Source organism: Coturnix japonica, chromosome 2, assembly GCF_054131305.1.
Source record: "Coturnix japonica strain WE chromosome 2, WE-NBRP24, whole genome shotgun sequence".
NCBI lineage: Eukaryota > Metazoa > Chordata > Aves > Galliformes > Phasianidae > Coturnix > Coturnix japonica.
Genome location: NC_140664.1, coordinates 108,367,018 through 108,389,029, shown reverse-complemented (window position 1 = coordinate 108,389,029; position 22,012 = coordinate 108,367,018). Strand labels below are relative to the sequence as shown.

Genomic DNA, 22,012 nt, shown 5'->3' with positions numbered 1-22,012 from the left:
AGCCCACCCAGCCAACGAGACAGCGGAGGAGGCGGGACTGAAGGGGACGACGGGGCGAGCTGTGGTGCGGAGCGGGCTGAGGAGAGGTGCGTTGGTACGGGGCTCCACGGGGCCGGGATCGTGAGGAGAAGCGTTATGTGGAGGAGCCAGGCCCTCCTGGGTGTGTGCTGAGCACTAAGCACGGCCCACAAGTGCCGCAGCGTACTCCATGGCAGCGCTGAGTCCGGCCTGAGCTTGTGTGGGAGCTCTGGGTGAAAGGCAAGGAGCCAGAGTGTGGTTACGTAACGTGTTGGCACAAAATGGTGTCTGACGGGGGAGCAAAGACATGGAAGTCTATTAGATTCTTGTAGTAATTAAAGTGCTAAGAAGCAGAGCGTGCCTTGCTTTGCTGTGTATACATCCACATGGGGTGTACATGAGAGCACTCTGAAGCCCTCAAGCTGGTCATGGAACTAACAGTGATCTCAGACAAGGGCATGGGATGCATTTTAGTCAGTAAATTACTTTACTGGATGAGCTTGTACAGTCAGATGTTCACTGCTATAGCTCTCAAAGAAGGCCTACTACAAAATGGTGCATTTCACTGATAAATGTAGAGAATTCTCATTTTTCACCCATGGTTTGTTTTCTCCTTGTTGGAAACATTTGAGATACTGATGTGAATCCCTTCTTTTTGGATGCCCTGTTAGAAATATCTGAGATCCTGACATGAATCCCTTCTTTTTGGATGCCCTGTTAATCTTCTGCGCGGGTATGTTTGGCTTTATAAGACATATCTGATACATTGCAATTCAGTCCTGTGATCTGAAACTCTGTAAGTTTTTCCACTGCTAGTAGAGAAGAATTCCAGTTACATCTTTGTTGACAGCTTCCTTAAGGAATGGCCAATGTGAACCCATTCCTGTCCTAAATAGGCATTTTGGCTCTGAAGGGATGATAGATAGAAGAGTTTTGTCACTGAAGTGTAACAGCGTGTTTATTTTCATTGGCTTCCTTAACAGTGAGAGGCTTCCTTTCTCTCTACCACTCCCTGCTGCTGCTCTATATATTTTCTTGCACCTGGTTATTGCTAAATGCTGATCAGATCTCAGTAGCAAAGTTGGAGCCTCAGGTTTGACAAGCATTGCCAAATGACTCCCCCTAAGTACTCTTTTCCTCAAGGAGTGCGTTGTACAATAGCAAGAGGAACTTACTGTACGTGGCTGTCAGAACTATTTATATAAATGGAGTATTTTTAACATGAATGTTTCCAGAGATGCCAGTGCTGTCTTCCATTTTTATTCTGCTTTAGGTAACTTAAGTTCAATGCTGGAGGCGTGTATGTATGGACACACAATCGAGTTCAAGGTCAGGAAAATCAAACATAACATTGAGCTTAGTGGCACTGAATAACTAAGTCACACTTGGACCTAGTAATTCTAGGAACTGCTACATGTAAAGCACCATCCTTACCAGCTGGGGGAGAAAGTGCACACTGTGAGCTGCTTTTAGCTGTTCCCAGAGGTATTTTGTTAGGTGGTGCAATAGGTCTATAGGCAAACAAGAACTAAAGGGAGATCCAGCAAGGAGACAGTGCAACTAAGTATGCGGCAAAAAGCAGTTTTTTAAAGCAACATCATAGATAGGATGAAGTAGGAACAATCTGCATCTCTCTGTTCAGGAATATAAAAGCAACACCGTCAGTTCAAACGCTGCAAAATCTCACAGTCCATATTTAATATGAAGTTTAAATTCCTGGCACGGGTTATCACTGAAGCTCCACTCTCCTCCACACCTGTTTGGGTTTTTTTGCTCTAGATTTATGGCATACGACATGGATCTGTGCTGGAAGCTGTCTGTCTGCTTTTTCTGCTATCAAGTTGTCTCAGGAAGAGTTAAGGAGGAGGCGCGTTACGTTGCTGCTGTGTACGAACATGAGTCCATCCTGAGTCCTAACCCAACAGCCCTCGTTGGTCGACAGGCTGCGCTGGAACTCATGGGCAGAAACCTGGACATCTATGAGCAGCAAGCAGCGGCTGCTGCGAGACAGGTAGCGGCTCAGCAGCAGTTGCGTGTGTCCTATGTATATATAGCTAAGTGCTATTTGAGGATAATATTTCACATTTGTGTTCCCAGGCAACTACAGCCATATTTATATACATCACTATGGGCTTTTTTTTCAGACATTCTGACCTGCCAGCAGCTCTGAAAAAGAATCAAGCCCTTTAGCAGCTTGTCTGACTTGAGTTATTCCAAGCTTGGAAGAATGCACCTATAGTTATTTAGTACAGGGGAATTAACTTTCTATTTTAATCTGGATATCCAACTCCTTTCTGTTTTCTTCAATAGAATGTCTTTATTAAAATACTGTTTTCTGTCTTTGGTTTTGGTTTTATTCCAGCACTCTCAGTGGAAATTCCTGCATGTTTCTAAACTCCAAAGTTTAATGCCTTGGAAATGAATGTTCCACCGTTAACAGCTTTCTGGAAGTAAAGTTTTCCATTCCTTTCCCCTTCTCTCCATGGGCTGGTACTCAGTCTAAATACATTCCAAGGAGAAATAGTGGTATTTCTGGCAGTTCTTACACACAGCCTCCTTTCCCTTCTTCCTGAAGAAGTCTTACTGTGCTTCTAGCCAGAGGAGCAGGCTTTGCTGTCCCTGCGCAGAGAAGAAGTGACTTGCAAGTTACACAAGTTAAACAAATCTATTATTTTTTGGAACAGAACAACTACCATTTTTGCATAACTTCAGTATGTGGATGGTAGGAATGCTGCGTTGCAACACCGGAGGCCCGGGTTCGAATCCCCCCGAATGTGGGTTGGAAGGGACCTTAGAGATCATCGAGTCCAACCCTCAGGATTCGAGCCTCTGTGTAGCAGAGCGGCACTTCTACCACTTGCGCCACAGGGGGGATTCAAACCCAGGCCCCGATGTTGCAACACGGCATTCCTACCACTGCGCCACCGGGGCACACCATCTCCCACAGGCTACGTCCACAAATGGCATAGTTGTGAAACAAGTCTTTAACCTGAATGATAATGTTCTCATGACTCATGTAAAAGACTATTTCTGGTAGGAATTCAGATGAAGTTTGCTCATTTTTGCCTTCCCCTAAAATAACACCAAATCGGTTATTTCTGAAGGTAAAATTATGAGTCAGGTTAAATGAGTTGGTTTTTTAAACAGTTACACCCACTGTGTTTGTTAAAGAAATGATGTTTTCAAACTGCATTCCAATCAAAACATACTCCAGTTACCTTAACTTTTTTAGCCAAAAATAATGCCCCTTTTTCATTTCATTCTTAGGTTGGTTTTGCTATTCCTACAAAACATGCCTTTGTTTTACATACAGGGGGCACAGATCATTGTTTTTCCCGAAGATGGAATCCATGGCTTCAACTTCACAAGAAGATCAATTTATCCTTACTTAGATTTTGTTCCGCATTCCGCCTCCGTGAAGTGGAATCCATGCAGAGAGAAGTATTTGTTCAATGACACAGAGGTAAATATAGGAACACTTTCTGTAGAGAAGTGGAATAACTAAAAGCTACGTTTGTGCTCCCAAGTGCACAAATCTAGTTTTGCTTAGGGAAATAAAAAGGAACCGTAACAACTCTAGTCACCAGGCTGCTTTAATGGATTCTGTTTATTCTGCTTTCATTCTTAGAAGAAGTCTTTGAATAAATACATGGAAGTTCAGCTTGTTTATGAGTGGTGAGATTGTTGTATTAGGCGAAATAAGGGGAACTTATCGGGATGTTACGTGACAGGCCCTTCCCCAATTTCCAGAAGCATCTTAGTGACGTGTAATGCAGTAGGTGGACACGAAAGGCATAGTTTATATAAGGATGTGTGTATTTCAATAAATCGCCATTTTACCACTCCGCCACCTTGGTGTTGCTTGGTAATTGGTCTAGCTGTTGCTTCAGTAGAAGGCAAGAGATCGTAAGGTCATTAACGATTGTAAAGCCTTCATGAGATTTATATATTTACTTACTTTGCAGGAAATAAAAATTAGTTTTTTTTAAGGCCATTCTGTAATGACTATCTGAAGTACTTTTTGGTCTAGAGAAGAATGATTTCCAATATCATTCATCACAAATTCATCACTGTGTTTAAATTTTACACACAGATAAATTTAAGTGTGTTCAAATTCCAGTTGAAAACAGTCATTTGAAAAGCATTAAATATATTGCTGCAATAAAACTTCCTCTGTTTCTTGGTCCCGTAGGTTCTTAAGCGTCTGAGCTGCATGGCACTGAAGAACAAAATATTCCTGGTGGCAAACTTAGGAACTAAGCAACCCTGTGAGCACACCGACCCTCGCTGTCCACGTGACGGAAGATACCAGTTCAATACCAACGTGGTGTTCAACAGTGCTGGTACACTGGTAGCCACGTACCGTAAACACAATCTGTACTTTGAATATGCCTTTGATACCGCTCCAGAGCCTGATTATAAGCTCTTTGATACCCCTTTTGCTGGCAAGTTTGGAATGTTTACTTGCTTTGACATACTCTTCTTCGAGCCAGCAGTGAATCTAATCAGACAATACAATGTAAAACAGATTGTATATCCGACTGCCTGGATGAACCAGCTCCCGCTACTGTCTGCTGTAGAATTTCAACAAGCTTTTGCGACAGCCTTCAGTGTCAATATTTTAGCAGCTAATATCCACCACCCTACCCTGGGCATGACGGGGAGCGGCATATACACTCCAGTCAAATCATTTATCTACCATAACATGGAAAGTCACGGTGGCAAGCTCATAGTAGCAGAAATTCCCGTCATTAGCACAGATTACAAAACCAATTTGGAGCATAATGAAAAATTAAGAGAGAATGTGCATCATTCATGCAATACTTTGACGAGTACCTCAGGGGATGACCGGGTTTGCTTTCCAGAAGGACAGGAGGCCCCTGGCAAAGTATCAGAAAAGGGAAATCAACAGTCGCCTCCCCTATTCTATGCAGAAATGATGTATGACAATTTTACTTTTGTTCCCGTATGGGAGGAAAAAGGAGAACTTCAGGTTTGTGCCAATACTCTTTGTTGCTACTTAAATTATAGGAGAGATGTTTTAACTGATGAATTATACGCTTTGGGAGTTTTTGATGGGCTCCATACAGTGAATGGCATATACTATGTCCAGGCCTGTGCATTAGTGAAGTGTGGAGGTCTCAGCTTTAGCACCTGTGGGCAGGAGGTTACAGAAGCCACTGCTCTGATAGATTTCCAGCTCTGGGGAAATATGAGTACTCCTTACATCTTCCCTTTACTGCTGACATCTGGGATTACCTTGGACTATGCTGATCACATGGGCTGGAAAAACAACCACTACTTCCTAAGCAAAAACAGAACTTCTAATGGCCTACTGACAGCTGCTCTGTATGGACGATGGTATGAGAAGGACTAGCACAGATATTAAACTGCAACAGATTTTCTAGTGTCTATCTCAACATGAACATCCAACATCCGTAATTCAGAATCTTCAGGTATGTTTGTTACATGACTGTCTAATTCTAATTCTACATTTCAAGTGATGACCAAAGAGACTATAAACCACAGCGCGCTTGGAAGTTTATGTCTTTCTAAAAGTAAATGAACCGCCTTGCGAGTCTAAAGGCTTGTTACAGTGTGTTTGAGATATTTCATATTAGGAAAATAATCTCATTTCAACTGAATTTGCCCCTTTTAATTTAGTTCTTTGGTTTTCTGGGGTTCTGCTGGGAGTGGAAAACCATTAAAAAAAGGAAAAAAAATAGGAAAGGGAATTGCACTGATTACACAAATACAGGCAAATAAATAGATGCATGTAGCTTGAATAGCATGGGGTTCTGATTTCTTGTTAGAGTGCTAAGGTTTTTTTTTCCTTACTCTCAATTCCTTTCCCCTCTGCCATCTGAAATCTTCACAATTTACTGGCCACTTGGCTGTTAGCGACCTCAGTGAGTTATCTCACACATGTAACGGTAACTATGTGTTACCACTGTGAGCATCTGCGGAACAACTGGTCTGGGAAGGAATATATCAAATGCTATATTGAAACACTAGCCTTCATTAAGGCATGATTTCCATGCTCCTGGGCAAGATACTGAGTTTAAAGAAAACTCAGCAACAACTATCAGCACTATGTTATGGACCACTTCGGTACTTTGACTTTCCCTTTTTAAAGAGAAGTCATTGCACGCCTGTTCTGACTTGGAGGCAACTCCAACATTGTAAATGCATTCAGTCAGAGCTGTGCAAAGCACACAAGGAGTTGTGGGACAGTAGGGTACATAAATTGTGTGCCAGGTGGCAGGTTCCTGCTGTTGAAACACAGCATTCTTTCCACAGCCATAGCTAGATTGGATGCTATAAATACTGTGCTGCAACAACAAACTTCTACTGCAGTGGAGATGCCTGCAAAAGAATGTTTAAAGGATATTATTTTGGGGCTTAAAATTAGAGAAAATAGTTTCTTCCGAACCATTATAATTCTGGGGGCTCTCACAGGCTGTTACAACTTCATCCATGTAATGGCTGTTAAGTAACTAATAAACACAGTTGTTCCTTGTGTGCGTCCTTGTGTTCCAGGTGCTCAGTCTGTTATCCTAGTTGCTGGGAGGAGCTGTAAACAGGAGGTGTGTAATTCTCAGTTTGGTTCATACTCAAAGAACTGTGGCAAGATATATATTATACTGCTCAATAATCCACTTCGGGCAAAATTCACTTTCAGGTTTCATAAAGGAAAATAAGCCACATCGTTTACTGAAAGTGTGAGTAGCACTTAGCAAAGCTGAAGATCACACAGGCAGAAGATACATATCATAACCCAGACCATCATTTCCCTTCAATGGATATAAAACAGTTTTAGTAAAGCTTCCTAAACATTTTCTGTCTGGTAGGGCAATCAAACCAGACAGCGCAGACCTGCCATGCAAGAAGCACAGCTTAACTCAAGAACAGCTTTAAATCAGCAGATTAATTTTAACGTGTTCAGGAGGTGGAAGATGTTTGTATTAAGACAAAAGAAACCGGCTGAGAAGGAGCAGGGAATGCTGTCAGTGAGGTGGAAATCACAAAAGCCCTGTTTAGCTGGGAGTAACAGCACAGAAGGTATTGGGTTTCTTTATAAGGGACCTGGTGCTGAGTTATCCAGGTAGTTGTGAGGATACTCCGGGTATGTTGAAAGTAACTGCCAGAAAATACAGCAAAGAAATGTCACAAACAGGACTTTGGAGTTCGTTTCTTGAGAGGCACGTGAACAGGCTCAGCATGTCAGGAACTGGTAATGGAGCCGGACAAGCAGTTCAAAACAAAGGAAGTTATTCAAAACACACAAAGCTGGTGCAAGCTTGTAGGAGATCTTTACAGGGAGATGAACTACATTGAAGTGACTGAGCTTCAAGAGCCTGCTGAAACCACCACAGAACAGCGGTGCTAGCCTTGTTGGGCACAGCCCAGCCTTGGAGCATTGATCAAAACCCTGTCATCACAGAAAGCCCAAGAGGAGCTCTGTTACAGACTGCCCTCTTTGGCTGCTTCAGACACACCAGCTAAACTGAAGAACCAAACAATGATTCACAACTCCAGGAGAACCTGAAGAACAGTGAGTGACATGCACACATTTAGCAGCTAGAACGAACCAACACCCATCTCCATTTATGCACATTAACAGAAATGACAAAATACCACCAATAATCGGAGGTCGAAGTGACTGTTCTTGCTCAGTTTGGTTTTTAGTGGTGAGGGGAATATTTCAGACTTTTTTTGTGCTTCCCCTCTTCCTGCAGCTGGGGCAACAGCCAATCCCATGGTTAATGACAGAACTCCTCACAGCGATCTGCTCTGAATGGTATTCACTTCTGCTTACAAGGTTTTACTGAGCTCTCTCAAACTAGGATATAAACAGAAAATGGTATTTGAATTATTACAGTATTCGTTGCTTTTAAGTGGACAGAATCTTTGGGTGAGACATGAAGCTAATTCTTAAAAGCAAAATTATGGGGCTGAAGAATCTATAAACATTAATTGTCACACATAACATAACAGCTCTGGGGTTTTTTTTAGCACCCATTCTTCAGATGTTAACCGGAGCAGAACTTTATATGGTTGTTTTGGAGAAATCCAGGAGTTGGATGAGCAATAAGTAGTAATAGGAAATAAAACAGTAGGAGGAGAGACTTTATAGAGTGTTACTTTAAGAATCTTCATTACAGGGGGGTCGCTCCTGAAAGGGGAGGAAAAAGGACAACAACAAAGGAAGAAAAAAGATGGATTCTTCATTGTGTGAGGATGAAGCATTTACACAAATGCAGCACTCTGAAAACAACAGTTACTCAGTCCAGTGAGTTCTGTGCTAACTTGGCATTTTCTACTGCATAACGTTTATCCTGAGAAGGGAATAACCCCTAAAGCACAGCAGCAGTCGGAGTGCACAGAGAGCTGATCAGAGCTGGTTGTTGTCGTTACTGAAGTCCCGTCAATATTTATTTTTATTTCCCCCCCAGTATCAGAAGGGCTTATTTTATCTCACTGCATTGCTTCAGTGGGCCAGCTGTGCCGTACTGCTCTCTCCTGGTGAAAATCCAAGCAGTTGTTTGGTTGAAGGGTGTAAATGTAACAATTAATGTATTAATTAATAAAAGCAGCAGACCTCCATTCGGGTCTTAAAAAAACAAGAACACCAAAAGCCAATGATGACACCAACTGCAGACAGCATCGTTTGTCTTATGGAAACAAGGAACCTTCTGTTTCTTGACCTCTTGTTAGGAAAGCAATCCCTGACAACCAGTGCTTTTTAAACAAACTTTGTTCCATTGCAGGAATCAGACCATCTTCTTGTAAGAGTCCCAGTTACAACGCACAATTACTGTCCTATCCAGTAGGTAAATTCATGCAAACGGAGATCTCCAGGCTCACTGCATAAACTCTAATGACGAGACATACATGCAACTCTGAATCCCTAAATGGAGTCAACAGCTTGTAGTAAAAATCAAACACCTTAAAAACTTGACAGCTTCATCAACAGAAACATCTAGCTATTTACCTTTCCAATAGCGCAGATGCTACTTGCCATTCTGATTCAAGTGAGGATGAACGGATCCATGCTCTCACAAGCTCGGTATTTAGATAGTAAATCTCAAGACAGCCAATATGGACCTTCTGAGCTGCCTGAACGCTCGGCCAAAGCACGTCAGTCACTCCCACAAAGCTGTGTACTTTGAGACTGAGAGGGAAGCAAACGGAGACCGCGATCGCCCTGAAGTCATCTAAGTCTGTTCCAAGACAAACACTGCAAACAACAAACACAGGCACAAATGGTTAAGGAAGTGATACTTCAAAGAATGCCCAGAGGAATAATTAATTAATGATTAAAGTTACTTGAAATTGCAATTGCTCACCTTCAGTTTAAGATCACAGAGCATTTGGAAAGCAGATTTCATACATTCTAATAGTTCAACAGAGACTTTGCCATAGATACAAATAAATTATTCCTTAGTAGAACTCACATTTGGGTTTTATTATACTCCGTAAAATATACAAGAATCTTGAAGTACTGAAAGAGTGCAGGTAAATACAGTATTCAAGCAGTCACTATTTCTATGTACATGCTCATTAATTCTTCAAAAAAACCCACAAAATTATCAAATAGATCAAAATATTGTCCCGTGTTTCCACATTATGTTCAGAAAAACAGCTGATAATTTACAATATCATAAAGATTTCCAGTTTCACAATACAAAAAGGATAAAAAGGAAATTTGAATCGGTTTGCAGTAATTTATTGGTACTTCACCAGGACATGCAAGGATTCCTTGCACGTACATCAGCCAGTTCACTCAAAAAGTAACGGTTGTGGTTAAAGCAGAGCCAAATAAAGTAAGTACTCATATCGAACAGATGAGACTCCATCTTGCTTATGTCAGTTTTCTGTTCTTCGGGCAATTAAAAAAACACAGTAGTCTGCTATAAATAAAAAAAAATAGAAATCTTCGTGTGAGGCCAAATGCCATTAGGGGACCTGCTTCTGCTGTTCAGTTCTAAACGGAGCACAACAAAGATACACAGCTCTTCCCACAGACCAGACACTGGACTTCTTTCTAACAGGGAAATATACTTTGAAATTCCCCTCCCCCTCCCCCAGTAACTCCAGGATTCAAAACCAAAAACCAGCAGTTGGGATTTTACAATTGGAGCTTTACGTACAAATCTGTCGATGTAAGGAAGCGGACACGTCGTCAAAAAGAACTCTCACTCCCGACGGGGCTATGGAGACATTTCCATTCCCTTTATGCAGTTTCATAGTTTCCAAGTTACGTATTTTAAATTAAAAATAATAATAATCTCAATTCAAACCACCGAAGTTTAGAAGTCTAAACCTGTGCAACAATGACCGCTTCCCCTCCCCCCCCCCCCATCTCCCACCCTTCCCTTGTTTATTACACTGTACATTTTTCACCCTGACTTCACCTTGTTAGCTGGTTTAGTTTTAGTATTAGAAAAGTACGACAAATTCCATTTTCCTGTTGTCTAAAAGGAAAAAGAAAACAAAACTTAAAAAAAAATAAACCTGCTTTTCTTTCACGGTACATTTAATGGTGTCAGAAGGCTTTAAGATGGTAAACAGCAACAAAAAATCAACACTTCAAACCAAATCTTAAGCTTCTTTCCCAGAAGGAATTAAGGTTTGGTTAAAACGACTTCTCCGCGATTCTATTCCAGTTTTCACAAAAAGGTCTTTAATTAAAAACAAAACAAAACAAAATAAAACAAAAAAACCACCTTTTAAGTTATTTGGTCCTTTGGCAATTTGCAGCACAAACGATGCCTACTGTACCAAACTCTTTTATTGCCTTCAAAATGATTTTTGTTCTATTGACAATAGTTCAATCCGGCCCCCTCTGCGTTGTACAACGGTGCTGTGTTCACTGACATCGAGGAGGGCACCCGCTCTGCACAAGTTACTCCCGGCACCAGACACAGAATGGCAGAACAGTTATATAGAGCAGTTTTGACATTCTTTAAATTGATTTTTTTTTTTTTTTTTTTGCCTCAGGTTCCAAGAATTTATCCAAGAATTTCTGCTTCTTCTGCAAAATATGCTCTTAAAAATCCTTCCCGAGTCTCATGGATTTTGTCATACGCAACCACGATAAAAAGCATCCTCCGAAGGTCTGTCCTCTTCTTTGTATTCAAATCCCAACAGCTTTTTTCAAAAGCACAAACGTGACGACCTTCCAAGTGTCAGAGGTTGCTCTCCAGCCCCACAAAATGCAGAGTTCAATAGGTCTCAGAATCTGAGTCATTGAGTTCGTCTTCTTCTGTATAGGGGTAGCCATCCTCCCTGCCAATATTGTTGAAAGTACAATAAGAGCTATGATCACTCCTCATGATTGGCAAGGAATCGAAGGTGACAGTTTTAGAGGTGTTGGTGTAATGATTAATGGCATTGAATGTCAGGGAAGGTAACGTGCTGCTTGATGAAACGGGCATCATCGTGGCCAGGATGAGTGCGAGGCAATCGGCCACATCCTTGTTGGGTGCACAGGCCAGAGCTGGTGTGTAACCTGGAAGCCGAGAAAGACAAAATGATAACGTACAAACGTCATTGCTATTACAGGAACCACAGAGAGGAATTGGATTAAATAGCACTGAGGAGCTGTTTTAAATTTAAAGTATTAGCAGATTTAAAGAGAAGAGTAAATGTTAGTTAGCTCCCCCCTGGCTGCCAGAGAACTGTGACTTCTATACAGACAACTGTTATGTCAAAGATCCACCCCAGCATGGCAGCGACGGGCTGCACATGAAGAACCCACACAAAACACAGACGATGTCTCCAGCTGACACAGTTCTGATGAGAACCCGAAACTCCAAAAAGAAAGGATGTTTTCCTGTCTTTTCATTGTAGGGATTTTCCTTTACCCTTTAACCTGTTTCAGGGGAGGAATGAACCTTAAATCACCCATGTCAATTTAAGAAGCCCTGTAAAAGGAAAGTCACAGCAAACATCAAGAGAGGACAAGCTTCCCAAAATGGAAATCTAATTAGAACTATTAATCAGGCACATCCTGAATGGAAAAAAAGAGACAAAAAAATCCCACAAAAATGAAACAGAACAAGAAAACTACTAAAAATAACCCCCCCAAAAAAACCCCAAACAAGTTTTGAGTTACAAGGCATATTGGGATCATAGATTTCATACGTGAAAATTAGTAAATAAGATGTCAATGGGTCTCACACACTTTTGTCCTTAGAAGGTGTGCGATTTATTCTCTGAGGTTTCTATAATTCCACTACTTCTTCTCACTCACGTGTGACAAAGAGCTCTAATGAGCCAGAAGCCTGAGACCCTGAGATCTCTAACTGAGATGTGTAATTCACACCCTCTTTTAAAAGCTACCACCAATACTTCTCACCCAGACAAAATGGGTGCCATTCCATACAGCTTAACAACTGAACATTCGACTTTCCTTTGACCGTTATGTTTTTCTGTTTCCAATACAGCAGTGTATTCACAGCATACGCATTATCAGACCAAACATACACCAAATATTTCTATACCACAAGCTGAATTGCTCTAAAAACTTTCCTTCCCCTAAGATGAGCCACCATCAACATGCTGCTTTTTCTACGGGGGAACCTACTGGAAGGTTCACATGAAATTTCCACATGGTTACTGCATTCCGATGAGTCAAGTTTTAAAGCATTGCTGTTTATGGGGAAGTAAAGTTAAATTCATTCTTACCATTCTCATCCACAGCAAGTACACTTGCTCCCTTTCCTAGGAGTTCTTGAACTACGACTGTTAGTCCATTTCGAGCAGCAACATGCAGAGGTCTGTGAAGACAAACAAACTGGTAGATAAACCTTAGAACAAAACGTAATACACAAGACAGACAGACTGCATCGTGTTAAATGAATACTGACGTATTTTTACTTGTATGTTATTTACCCAAATACAGGGGATACAAAAGGAAAATTAACAAAGCTATTTTCTTGCTGCAGAGAAACAAGAGAGCAATAGTTTTGTATTTTTATTATTACTTCTTATTAATGGAACCACATGTGAGGAAGCAGCTGCTGGAAATGATAAACCTGCTTGTGAACTTCGTCACAATAAAAAATTGAGAGTCACCCATACCTTCCTGTTATTAAATCCTTCACTGAACAGTTTTAATAGACCATGTCACATCTGAGGCCTACTGTGTCACCGGCAATAATCATTAGAATACAAATATCAGTACATTATTTATTGCATATTAATGCTTTCAAGACACACAGCAGCATTTCATCAATCTGCCTTCCAGAAACCACTACATTCCTCTGCGACCAGAGATGAAAAATTCAGACCGCATAAAGCGAGGTGCAAAACAAATTACTTTGAAAACCTCAAACTATCAACCACGTCTTGTGTGCTGTCTTGATGTACTGAGCAAAGTGTAACTTTACCACAACTGCTCTGATTATACCTTTTATAAATGCAGTTTTCCAGGATTGATTCCCACCAGTTTAAAGAAATCCTACTGCCACCACCCAGCAGGAAACACAACAATCTCCTTTCTATTGCTCTTCAGTTGTTTTGAAGTTCTCACAATTGTTTGCATTAACCGTGAGCACTATTTTGATTTGAAAGCAAGCGAAATGCAGAAGACAAAACCAGGAGAAGCTCTATCTGTGGTGCTTATGTTGAAGTATTAAAGAACAAATGCACAACACAGATACAATGAAAGATGCAAAGAATCATTTTAATACAGTGCCAACAACCACTCGACCTGTCACAATGTAGGAAAGACGCTGTTTATGATGAAAGCTGTTTAGGTTACAGCCAGTTTAGTTATGGAGATTTGCCCCACCAGTAATATTTTGAACAGCTGCTGAAATGTGCACAAATATTTTATGGAGGTACAAATACGCATCTGATTTTCCCCACAACATCTGCTGATCAGATCAGATGAGCCAAGGCACATGGTGGAGCAAGATGAGCCTGTGATAGAATCAACTCCTTGGTTCAAAAAGATCTCTTAGAACAGTTGGTAAAACAGTAGGAGTTTGAACATGACAGATTCCAGAAGGGATGCAAGGCCAGAGAAATGCACAAGTTACTTGGATGTTTTGGTGCTTGGTCTGTGTGACCGCATTCCTAAAGCAATCCAAGAATCCACGTGTGTAACTTAGCTACATATCAGGTACCAAATACTGCCTACAACACAAATACATTCTTTAAGAGAATAAAAAAGTAATAGTAAAAAAAAGAATGCAGAAGAGTTATTTTAGTAGCTCATTCTGAAATACATTTCACAGTATGACTTATGCATTCTAAGCTTTCCCTATAATGCTGTGCTAACAAAACAGGCTTAATTCTACTTGATAGTAGATCTTCAGGAAGCATTGAGAATACTGAGGGTGGTCAGGCATGGAACAGCCTTCTCAGGGCAGTGTCACGGCCCCAACCTGCCGGAGTTCAAGGAGCATTTGGACAATGCTCTCCAACACAGGGAATCACAACACATTAAGATTTATTTCTCGTCCTTTCCCTCCTTTTACACCTTCTCACGTCAGGTTGGTCCACCTCGTAGTATTTAGCAATTCCAACAAAATTCAACCAATTTAGGAAAAAAAAAAAATCCCCAAGAATATTTCTCTTCATAAGAAAGTTTTAGCAAGAAACACACCAAAAAGCAATCTGAAAAAAAACACTCTGTGGATACATACGTTTGCAAGGCTGCGTTGGTGGCATTGATGAGGTTTCTGTCCGTAATCTTCTCCAGTATTAACAAGGCACTAGTTTCATGACCCTTAATACAGAACAAACATTTGTCACATAACAAATAACCTTCAAAAAAAGCTTTCAATGTCTTTCCAACATATTAAGTTCTTATAGAATCATAGAATGGCCTGGTTTGAAAAGGACCACAATGATCATGTAGTTTCAAGCCCTGTGCTGTGTCCAGGGCCGCCAACCACCAGACCAGGCTTCCCAGAGCCACATCCAGCCCAGCCTTGAATGCCTCCAGGGATGGGGCATCCACAACTTCCTTGGGCAGCCTGTTCCAGTGCGTCACCACCCTCTGAGTGAAAAAATTCCTCCTAATTATTTCACCTAAACCTGTCTTAGTTTAAAACTATTTCCCCTTGTCCTATCACTATCCACCCTTGTAAACAGCTGTTCCCCTTCTTGTTTATATGCTCTCTTCAAGTATTTCAAGTAATTTCTCCTAAGTATTTCACCTAAACCTTAGTTTAAAACCATTCCCTCTTGTCCCATCCACTCTCGTAAACAGCTGTTCCCCTTCTTGTTTATATGCTCCCTTCAAGTATTGAAAGGCCACAACGAGGTCTTCCCAGAGCCTTCTCTTTTCAAAGCTAAACAAACCCAGTTCCTTCAACACTTCCTGATACAAGAGGTGTTCCAGCCCCCTGATCATTTTAGTGGCCCTCCCCTAGACCTGCTCCAAGAGCTCAGCATCTTTCTTGTACTGGGGACCCCAGGCCTGGATGCAGTGCTCCAGATGGGGCCTCACAAGAGCTGAGTAGAGAGAGTGGGACAACCACTTCCCCCTCTCTGATGGCCACGTGTTTTTTAATGCAGCCCAGAAAACAGTTGGCCTTCTGGGCTGCAAGAGCACACTTATCTACAAACGATGTTTGATAACACAAAGTACCAGAGAGGTCAGACTATGGACAATACCTTGCTGCAAGCCAAATGGAGTGCTGTGTTCTTACAACTATCTTGCAAAGTCAGATCAGCCTTAGCACTGCTAACCAGCACCTCTGCAAGAAATAAAGGTTTGTATTAACTGAAAGCACAGTCTGTATAGTCTTAACAGTTCACATTTGTGCAAAATGAATATGTTATTTTCACAAAATATATCCACAATGATCAACTGATAAGGTAGCTTCATCTGTTGTAAGATCAACACACTGAACAGCAGAAATAGATACTTTACCAACAGTATTTGTCTGTCCATTTTCTGCAGCCATCATTAAAGGTGTTTTCCCAGAAGCATCTACAGCATTTACTTGAGCATTGTGACTGAGTAGAAGCTGTAGACACTCAACATGATCTGTAAAAGCTGCTGCATGAAGAGGAGTCCTGAAACAGATCACACGGTCATGCTCAGTTGTGCTTCCTACAGACAGACCTGACTGTATGTACAAAGAGTGGGCAGTCATTCCCATTGATAGTTGGGATCAGGAATGTTAAGAGACAGGTGCCTTCAAGAAATCACCTTCAAGTTTCAGATACATAACTCTGTTATTTGTGTAGTTCACAGTATGGATACAATTTGATTCAGAGAAAAAAACATAAAATAACACATAAAATAACAGCCACGAAGGGATGCAATTTTAACTGTGCCTACATGACAAAAAGCCAATTCAGGTTTACTGAATCAGAAGTAGATTTTTAAAAAAAATCTCAATTTTTTTCTTACTCGGGATTTAAAATAATCTTCAAAGAACAAAAAAGGGGGAAACAGGAAATAATCTAAGTAGTCATGAAAAAAAACCACAAACAACAACAGAATTTAGCAGAGTGAATGCAAGCACTACATACATTCTTCCACCATGCAGATGCACTCTTACCTTCCCTTTGAATCTGTTGAATTTACAATACCAGCACCTAATGTATCAATTAACATTTCTGCAGCACCTTCATTGTCATTTATCCTACGAAGAATTAAACAAGCTGTTATTTACAGAATGATAAATCTTTTGTTAAATACTGTGATAAAGTCTATGAAGAATAATTTTGCTTTTCCTTACACAGCACAATGCAATGGACTGAAAGCGTTCCCTTCCATTTTCTGGAAAACTTCTTGTTCCAGGAGGAGTTCTACACAGCTGTCGTGACCTGAAGCAAATGCAGAGATAGGAGTGAAAAGGAAGGGAAAAGACCTACTTATGATTTAGAAAAAATAGTTATCTAAATCAGATTAAGCAACACTTTATTCTCGAGTTTTAAAGTAGTTTTAAAGTATAAGAAACTTCTATCAGTACTAACAATTGTATGTATTTAACTGTCACGCCATTTGATGAAGGAGAGGTTTTGCATTAAAAAGAATACGTGCTTGTCAGGAGAAAGTATACAAGAATGTGAAAACGGCCAGCATCTCCACTATTTGATCCTCAATTTTAACTTCATTGCTGAATGCTTAATTCAGATTCAGAATGCTTTAGCAGTACTGGAAATCCTTTATGAGACACTATGCCTACAGAGAGATACATTCCCCCACAGGACGCTTCCGTGTTTACCATTATAACAGGCCCAGTGCAGCGATGTATAGCCATGATTGTCTGCTATTGTAGGTACTGCATCCACAGATGTAGCTGACTGCAACAGAGCTCCTAGAACACCTATATGTCCACAAGCAGCTGACAAATGTATAGGGGTTCGCCCCCTACAGTCTCTTAATAAGGACTTAGCACCATGTTGAAGTAGTGCTTCCACACATTCCTCATGCCCAGTGACTGCCTGTGAGAAAGAAATGAAATGTTTGCAAATGTTCATGTAGTGAACAACGGAAAAAAAACAGAAAACCAAAACCTATTTGGCGCATATAACAATGTTATTCTATCTATTAACAATTCCCCCCACCCCATGACAAAAAGTCGTACTTTGGGTCTCCTGCAGTCAACAGCTTACAGCAACATTACGAGACTCAGGAAATCCAACAGAATTACTAAGCCCGTATTTTAACTCAGCATGTACAATACAGGAGAAGACAGAAAGGAAATATTCTCTTACCCCTCTGTGTAATGCTGTCCTTCCCCACTTATCTTTGGCATCAACGTTTGCTCCTTTGTTAAGAAGTGAATAAACACAGTCCGTGTGCCCATTGAGAACGGACAACATCAAAGGAGTCCTACACAGAGAGGGAAATTAAAGCGTAATTTACACGGAAATCTAACAGGCCAATGCTCAGCTGGAACACACACAGAACGGCTGAGGTTGGCAGAGACCTTTGGGTTTACCAGGTCCAACCCCTGCTCCAGCAGGAACACCCAGATCAGGCTACTCAAGCTCATGTCCAGGTGGCTTTTGAAGATGCTAACAGAGGAGACTATATAACCTTTTTGGGGCAGCCTCTGTGCTCTGTCACCCTCACAGTAAAGAAAAACCTTCTGATATTCAGATAGAACTTCCAGTGTTTCAGTTTGTACCTGTTGCCTCTTATCCTGGCACCAGGCACTACCAAAGAACACTGAAAATTTAGACTATCAATGAGCTTCTGTAGCACCACCTTAATTCCAAGAGTACCAGGAGATTCAAGAAAATTAATTTATTTCCACTAATTCAGAATTCCTGGCTGAAATATTCCCAACTGAACAAGATATTTTTCACTGCCAAAGCTGCTTATTGCAAAATACACACTTGTTTGTCTTAGTTCAAATATCACCTCCTTTGATAGCAACAAATTAAAAATCACCTATGTAAAATCTTATTTTTGCCCTTTTATAAAGTGAAGCAATTTGTGAATATTAGAATGTACATTTTTAAAACTTACTGTCCATTTCCATCTTGAATATCCACTGCATTCTGTGGTTCCGCATTTCCTATCAATAGTCGCAAACATTCAGAGTGACCGTTTGTAGCTGTAAAACACCAAAATACCAGTTTTATGAGAATTGTCTTCAAGTTTGCAGCAGAAAGAGAACAGCAACTTGCTCATACTAAGGCTCAGTAGTTTGAGAAGCCAGTGTACACCTTTATCACTGATATAATTGATTTTAATATATAAGACATATATATTAATACATAATAACAAAAAATATGAGCACTTGATTTCAGAGAATAGGTATTCACTATTATATAGTATTACACAGAATCAATTGCAACTGTCAGCTCCAACAGGTATTTGTTTTTAACCTACAAATGGGGTTGCACACATCAGCTGTAGGAGTATATGCCAATATGCTGTTCATAAGAAGGAAAAATTAAATACAATATCACAACTTATACCTATGCCTTAAAACAAGCGAACACATACACAGTCATACATGGAGTTTGTTAGCAAGTGTAGCCACGTAGCCCACAACAATAATGCCAATGCAAATAAATCTATTTTAAAAGACAGGAAAAAAAAAAAGAGACTAAAGCATGCTGCCATATTTTGAGTTTGTAGACAATTTCCTGGAAGGCAGGAAGAAAATACTGCGAAGGTTTGCTATTATTTGAAAATACTCAGTAAGGAGTGAATTAAAAACATGGAAGAAACAAAACAGAGTTTTCTAGTCTCTTCTCAAACTGACAGAAGTATTTTATGGCCAGGACAGGCAACACACATCACATATCTAAATTTGGGCCGTGTGAAAGATGAGGAGAGAAACAAGAACATGTTGTTGACACTTCTCAGTGCAATTAGTCTTGCTGCTGAATGGACAACTTTGGAACTAAATGATCTTAAGTCCTTTCCAAACCAAAACGTTACTCTCTTTCAGAAAGCAGCATGGAACAGTAATTCACAAGCTAAAATGATTTATGGGGTTAATAGAGGATTTCACCTCTATCACCCTTAGTAATATAATCTATACCTGTAAGTATATAAAAATCTAGAAGTCTTAAGTCTTAACAGTAACCTAAAAGTGATCTTTCATTCCTCAACACAGTTCTTCGAACACTAAGAGACTTACAAAGAGGAAGAAAGATCCGCTTCAAAAGCCAAAATTTTAGGGTCTGTCAGTTAGCACAAACCTGCTGCATGTATTGGGGTTCTCTTCACAACATAATCTTTCACCAAGATTGATGCTCCCTGATTAATAAGCACATCTACACATTCGACGTGTCCCTTGAAGGCAGCAAGATCCAGTGGCGTCCTTCCATTGTTATTCCTCACATCAAGGTCAAGCAGTGACTGTACCAGCACTTCCAGAGCTTGATGGTGGCCGTGGTAGGCCTAAGAGAATGAGAAAATTCATCAGTTTTCCCATGATTACATAAATGAAACAATGAAGACAGTAGTTTTATTTTTACAAATGGAAGAGCTCCTGATGCAGCATATAGATCATTACCAAATATTTACAACTAATTTTGAGAACTCTTTATAGCTTCCATAGTAAACTCTGAATTTTTTCTCATAGATATGTAAACTCTATTCCCAGAAAAAGCTCATTTCCAGGAACAGTCTCTTTAACAGCTTTCTTTTACCAGTATGAGATTACTTTTCCCTTAGCCATATATATAGCAATATACGTAACTACATGAGACCTAGGTTATTTTCAGAAAGTACGTTGAGGTTTTTCCACTGCTAGAAGTCCAGTGAAAAGAATAAAGTTACATACTGAGCTGTTTTTCAGTTCCCAACTTCTAAACATTTTCAACAGCTTTGCTTTTCTCCCGTTGCCTTTGCAATTTTTTCTTGAAGTATTGAAGATAAACATTTCTCATAATAAATGATGATGGTTAAAAAACCCCACAACATTATTCGTAGAACAAGTTTTTATAAAAGCTTAACTACTATAACTCATAACATAAATCTTAATTATAAGATTAAAAGTCAAGGCAGTTCCACAAAGCAAATTTCAAGTGAAAGGCAAAAATCATCCTGTATTAAGGGCGATTAGGCAATGTATTTTCAGGTATAATTTATTTTATCAGAATACTTAAGAAACAAAACAAAAAAAACAACACCACCAAAAACAAAACCAGGATGAATCAAAACTATGCCAACAACTGGAGGAGGTCTCATCACTGACAACTGAAATACTTACAGCTAAATGTAATGGACTTATAGGTGCTCTGTTGTCTGAATCGTTCAGCATGTCAGTACCTGACGTTTCCATTAGCTTAAGAGAGAAAAATCTGAGTGAGTACAAAAACTCCTCACCTTTAAAACCATTCAGCAACAACTGCGACCTTCCAGTATACACAGATTTAAAAATAAAACAGAATATCAGGGTAAAAAAAACCCTAAAAATAAAGAGGACTACAGTTTCTTTAACAATTCCAGATTCACTCCAATTTTTTAATGGCTCTGAACTGCAATTACTGCAACCCCTCCCCCATAATCATCCCCTAAAGCTGCTTAATTTTGCGTAGTAATGCAATAATCAAATCAGAAATAAGTGTAAAATCAAGACTTTCCAAAGCAATCGTATGAAATAAAATAGATGACGTTCACACAAAGGGAAATTCAGGACTGGTGAGAAGAACAACTGCAGGGAAAACAACACACATATATATTTCTATCTGGTGCTTTCAAATGTCTTTCAAGTTTTAATCCTGGGTCTTCTTCATGACTGCATTTAGCTTTTCACAGTAGCAGAATCCAAACAAAGTGTTTGTGAACACCCAATATGTTCAGTTCACTGAGTTTTCACAATCACTATTTTTATACCAGTCATACATAAGTTTAAGTCAGCTCATGGCTTCGAAATATTTTTGTATTTTGCAATGCTGACTTGCAATTAAACCTTCACTGCAACTGAAATTAAACAATCTGTCCAGGCTCTGAAGACATATTTGACTAAGTCTAAAATAAGGAGTAGCATTTTTAAAATGACACGTTCCCTTTTTGCTGCCTAGAACTTTACAAGTGAGAAATTACAGACACTTACAACATCGAGAGGCGTTTCACTCGCAATCTGCAATTAAAAACATTCAGAATTGTTATTTTAATACATCTGAATATAAAAGTATGATCTGCATAAAAGTATTACATTGTACAACACAGAGCTGACAAAATTCTCTCCTATCAAGTAAGATGCATGTTTTTTTTCAAAGGGATCCATTAAAAAGTATCTAAAATTCAATTGCAAGGCCATTAGTTTACTGTTACGATGGGAATTATTTTAAGGCATCCTTACTTGACAGGTTTTCCCTACATTTAGATTTACTTGTCCAGATGAAACCTGCAAAGTTTCTTAACGCTCCTCTGGAGGACACGTGTGGATATTTTACTTTAGCCACGAAGAAAAAAATTAACCGTTTATTCTAATTTAAAAAAACATCAGAAAACCAATGTCACATATCCTCAACCAGCCTACTTCAGAGTATTTTAAGAGTACGAAGAGTTTACAGATGTATTCTCATGGGGACTGAAGACCAC

General features: G+C 39.9%; 2 protein-coding genes across 11 annotated transcripts in view; one reads left to right on the top strand and one right to left on the bottom strand.

Annotated features, from left to right (window-relative positions):
- The first annotated feature begins 27 nt into the window (after positions 1-27).
- On the top strand, positions 28-6,542 carry BTD (biotinidase). 3 transcript variants are annotated; one of them, XM_085540540.1, is made up of 5 exons: positions 584-688; positions 739-751; positions 1,798-2,029; positions 3,332-3,481; positions 4,211-6,542. In XM_085540540.1, the coding sequence occupies exons 3-5, from the start codon at positions 1,802-1,804 to the stop codon at positions 5,393-5,395; spliced, it is 1,563 nt and encodes a 520-aa protein (XP_085396666.1). In that variant the 5' UTR covers positions 584-688; positions 739-751; positions 1,798-1,801; the 3' UTR covers positions 5,396-6,542. The 3 variants fall into 3 exon arrangements, with proteins under 3 accessions (XP_085396664.1, XP_085396666.1, XP_085396665.1); XM_085540538.1 differs by lacking the exons at positions 584-688; positions 739-751 and adding an exon at positions 28-86; XM_085540539.1 differs by having other exon boundaries at positions 615-751.
- Positions 6,543-9,466: 2,924 nt separating this feature from the next.
- Positions 9,467-22,012, bottom strand: part of ANKRD28 (ankyrin repeat domain 28) — a 98,552-nt gene continuing 86,006 nt past the window's right edge. For 6 of the 8 annotated variants that reach the window (XM_085540530.1, XM_015853704.3, XM_085540532.1 and 3 more), the window contains 13 exons: positions 21,522-21,548; positions 20,676-20,750; positions 19,660-19,861; positions 18,473-18,560; positions 17,713-17,830; positions 17,220-17,439; positions 16,731-16,818; positions 16,551-16,634; positions 15,914-16,059; positions 15,655-15,737; positions 14,679-14,761; positions 12,712-12,803; positions 9,467-11,533 (listed from right to left, as the gene is read on the bottom strand). In XM_085540530.1, coding sequence (XP_085396656.1) covers positions 11,247-11,533; positions 12,712-12,803; positions 14,679-14,761; positions 15,655-15,737; positions 15,914-16,059; positions 16,551-16,634; positions 16,731-16,818; positions 17,220-17,439; positions 17,713-17,830; positions 18,473-18,560; positions 19,660-19,861; positions 20,676-20,750; positions 21,522-21,548 — 1,593 coding nt within the window. In that variant the 3' untranslated portion in view covers positions 9,467-11,246. Of the gene's footprint in view, positions 11,534-12,711; positions 12,804-14,678; positions 14,762-15,654; positions 15,738-15,913; positions 16,060-16,550; positions 16,654-16,730; positions 16,819-17,219; positions 17,440-17,712; positions 17,831-18,472; positions 18,561-19,659; positions 19,862-20,675; positions 20,751-21,521; positions 21,549-22,012 lie in introns of all 8 variants that reach the window. The other 2 variants (XR_014943623.1, XR_014943622.1) reach the window with 1 other exon arrangement.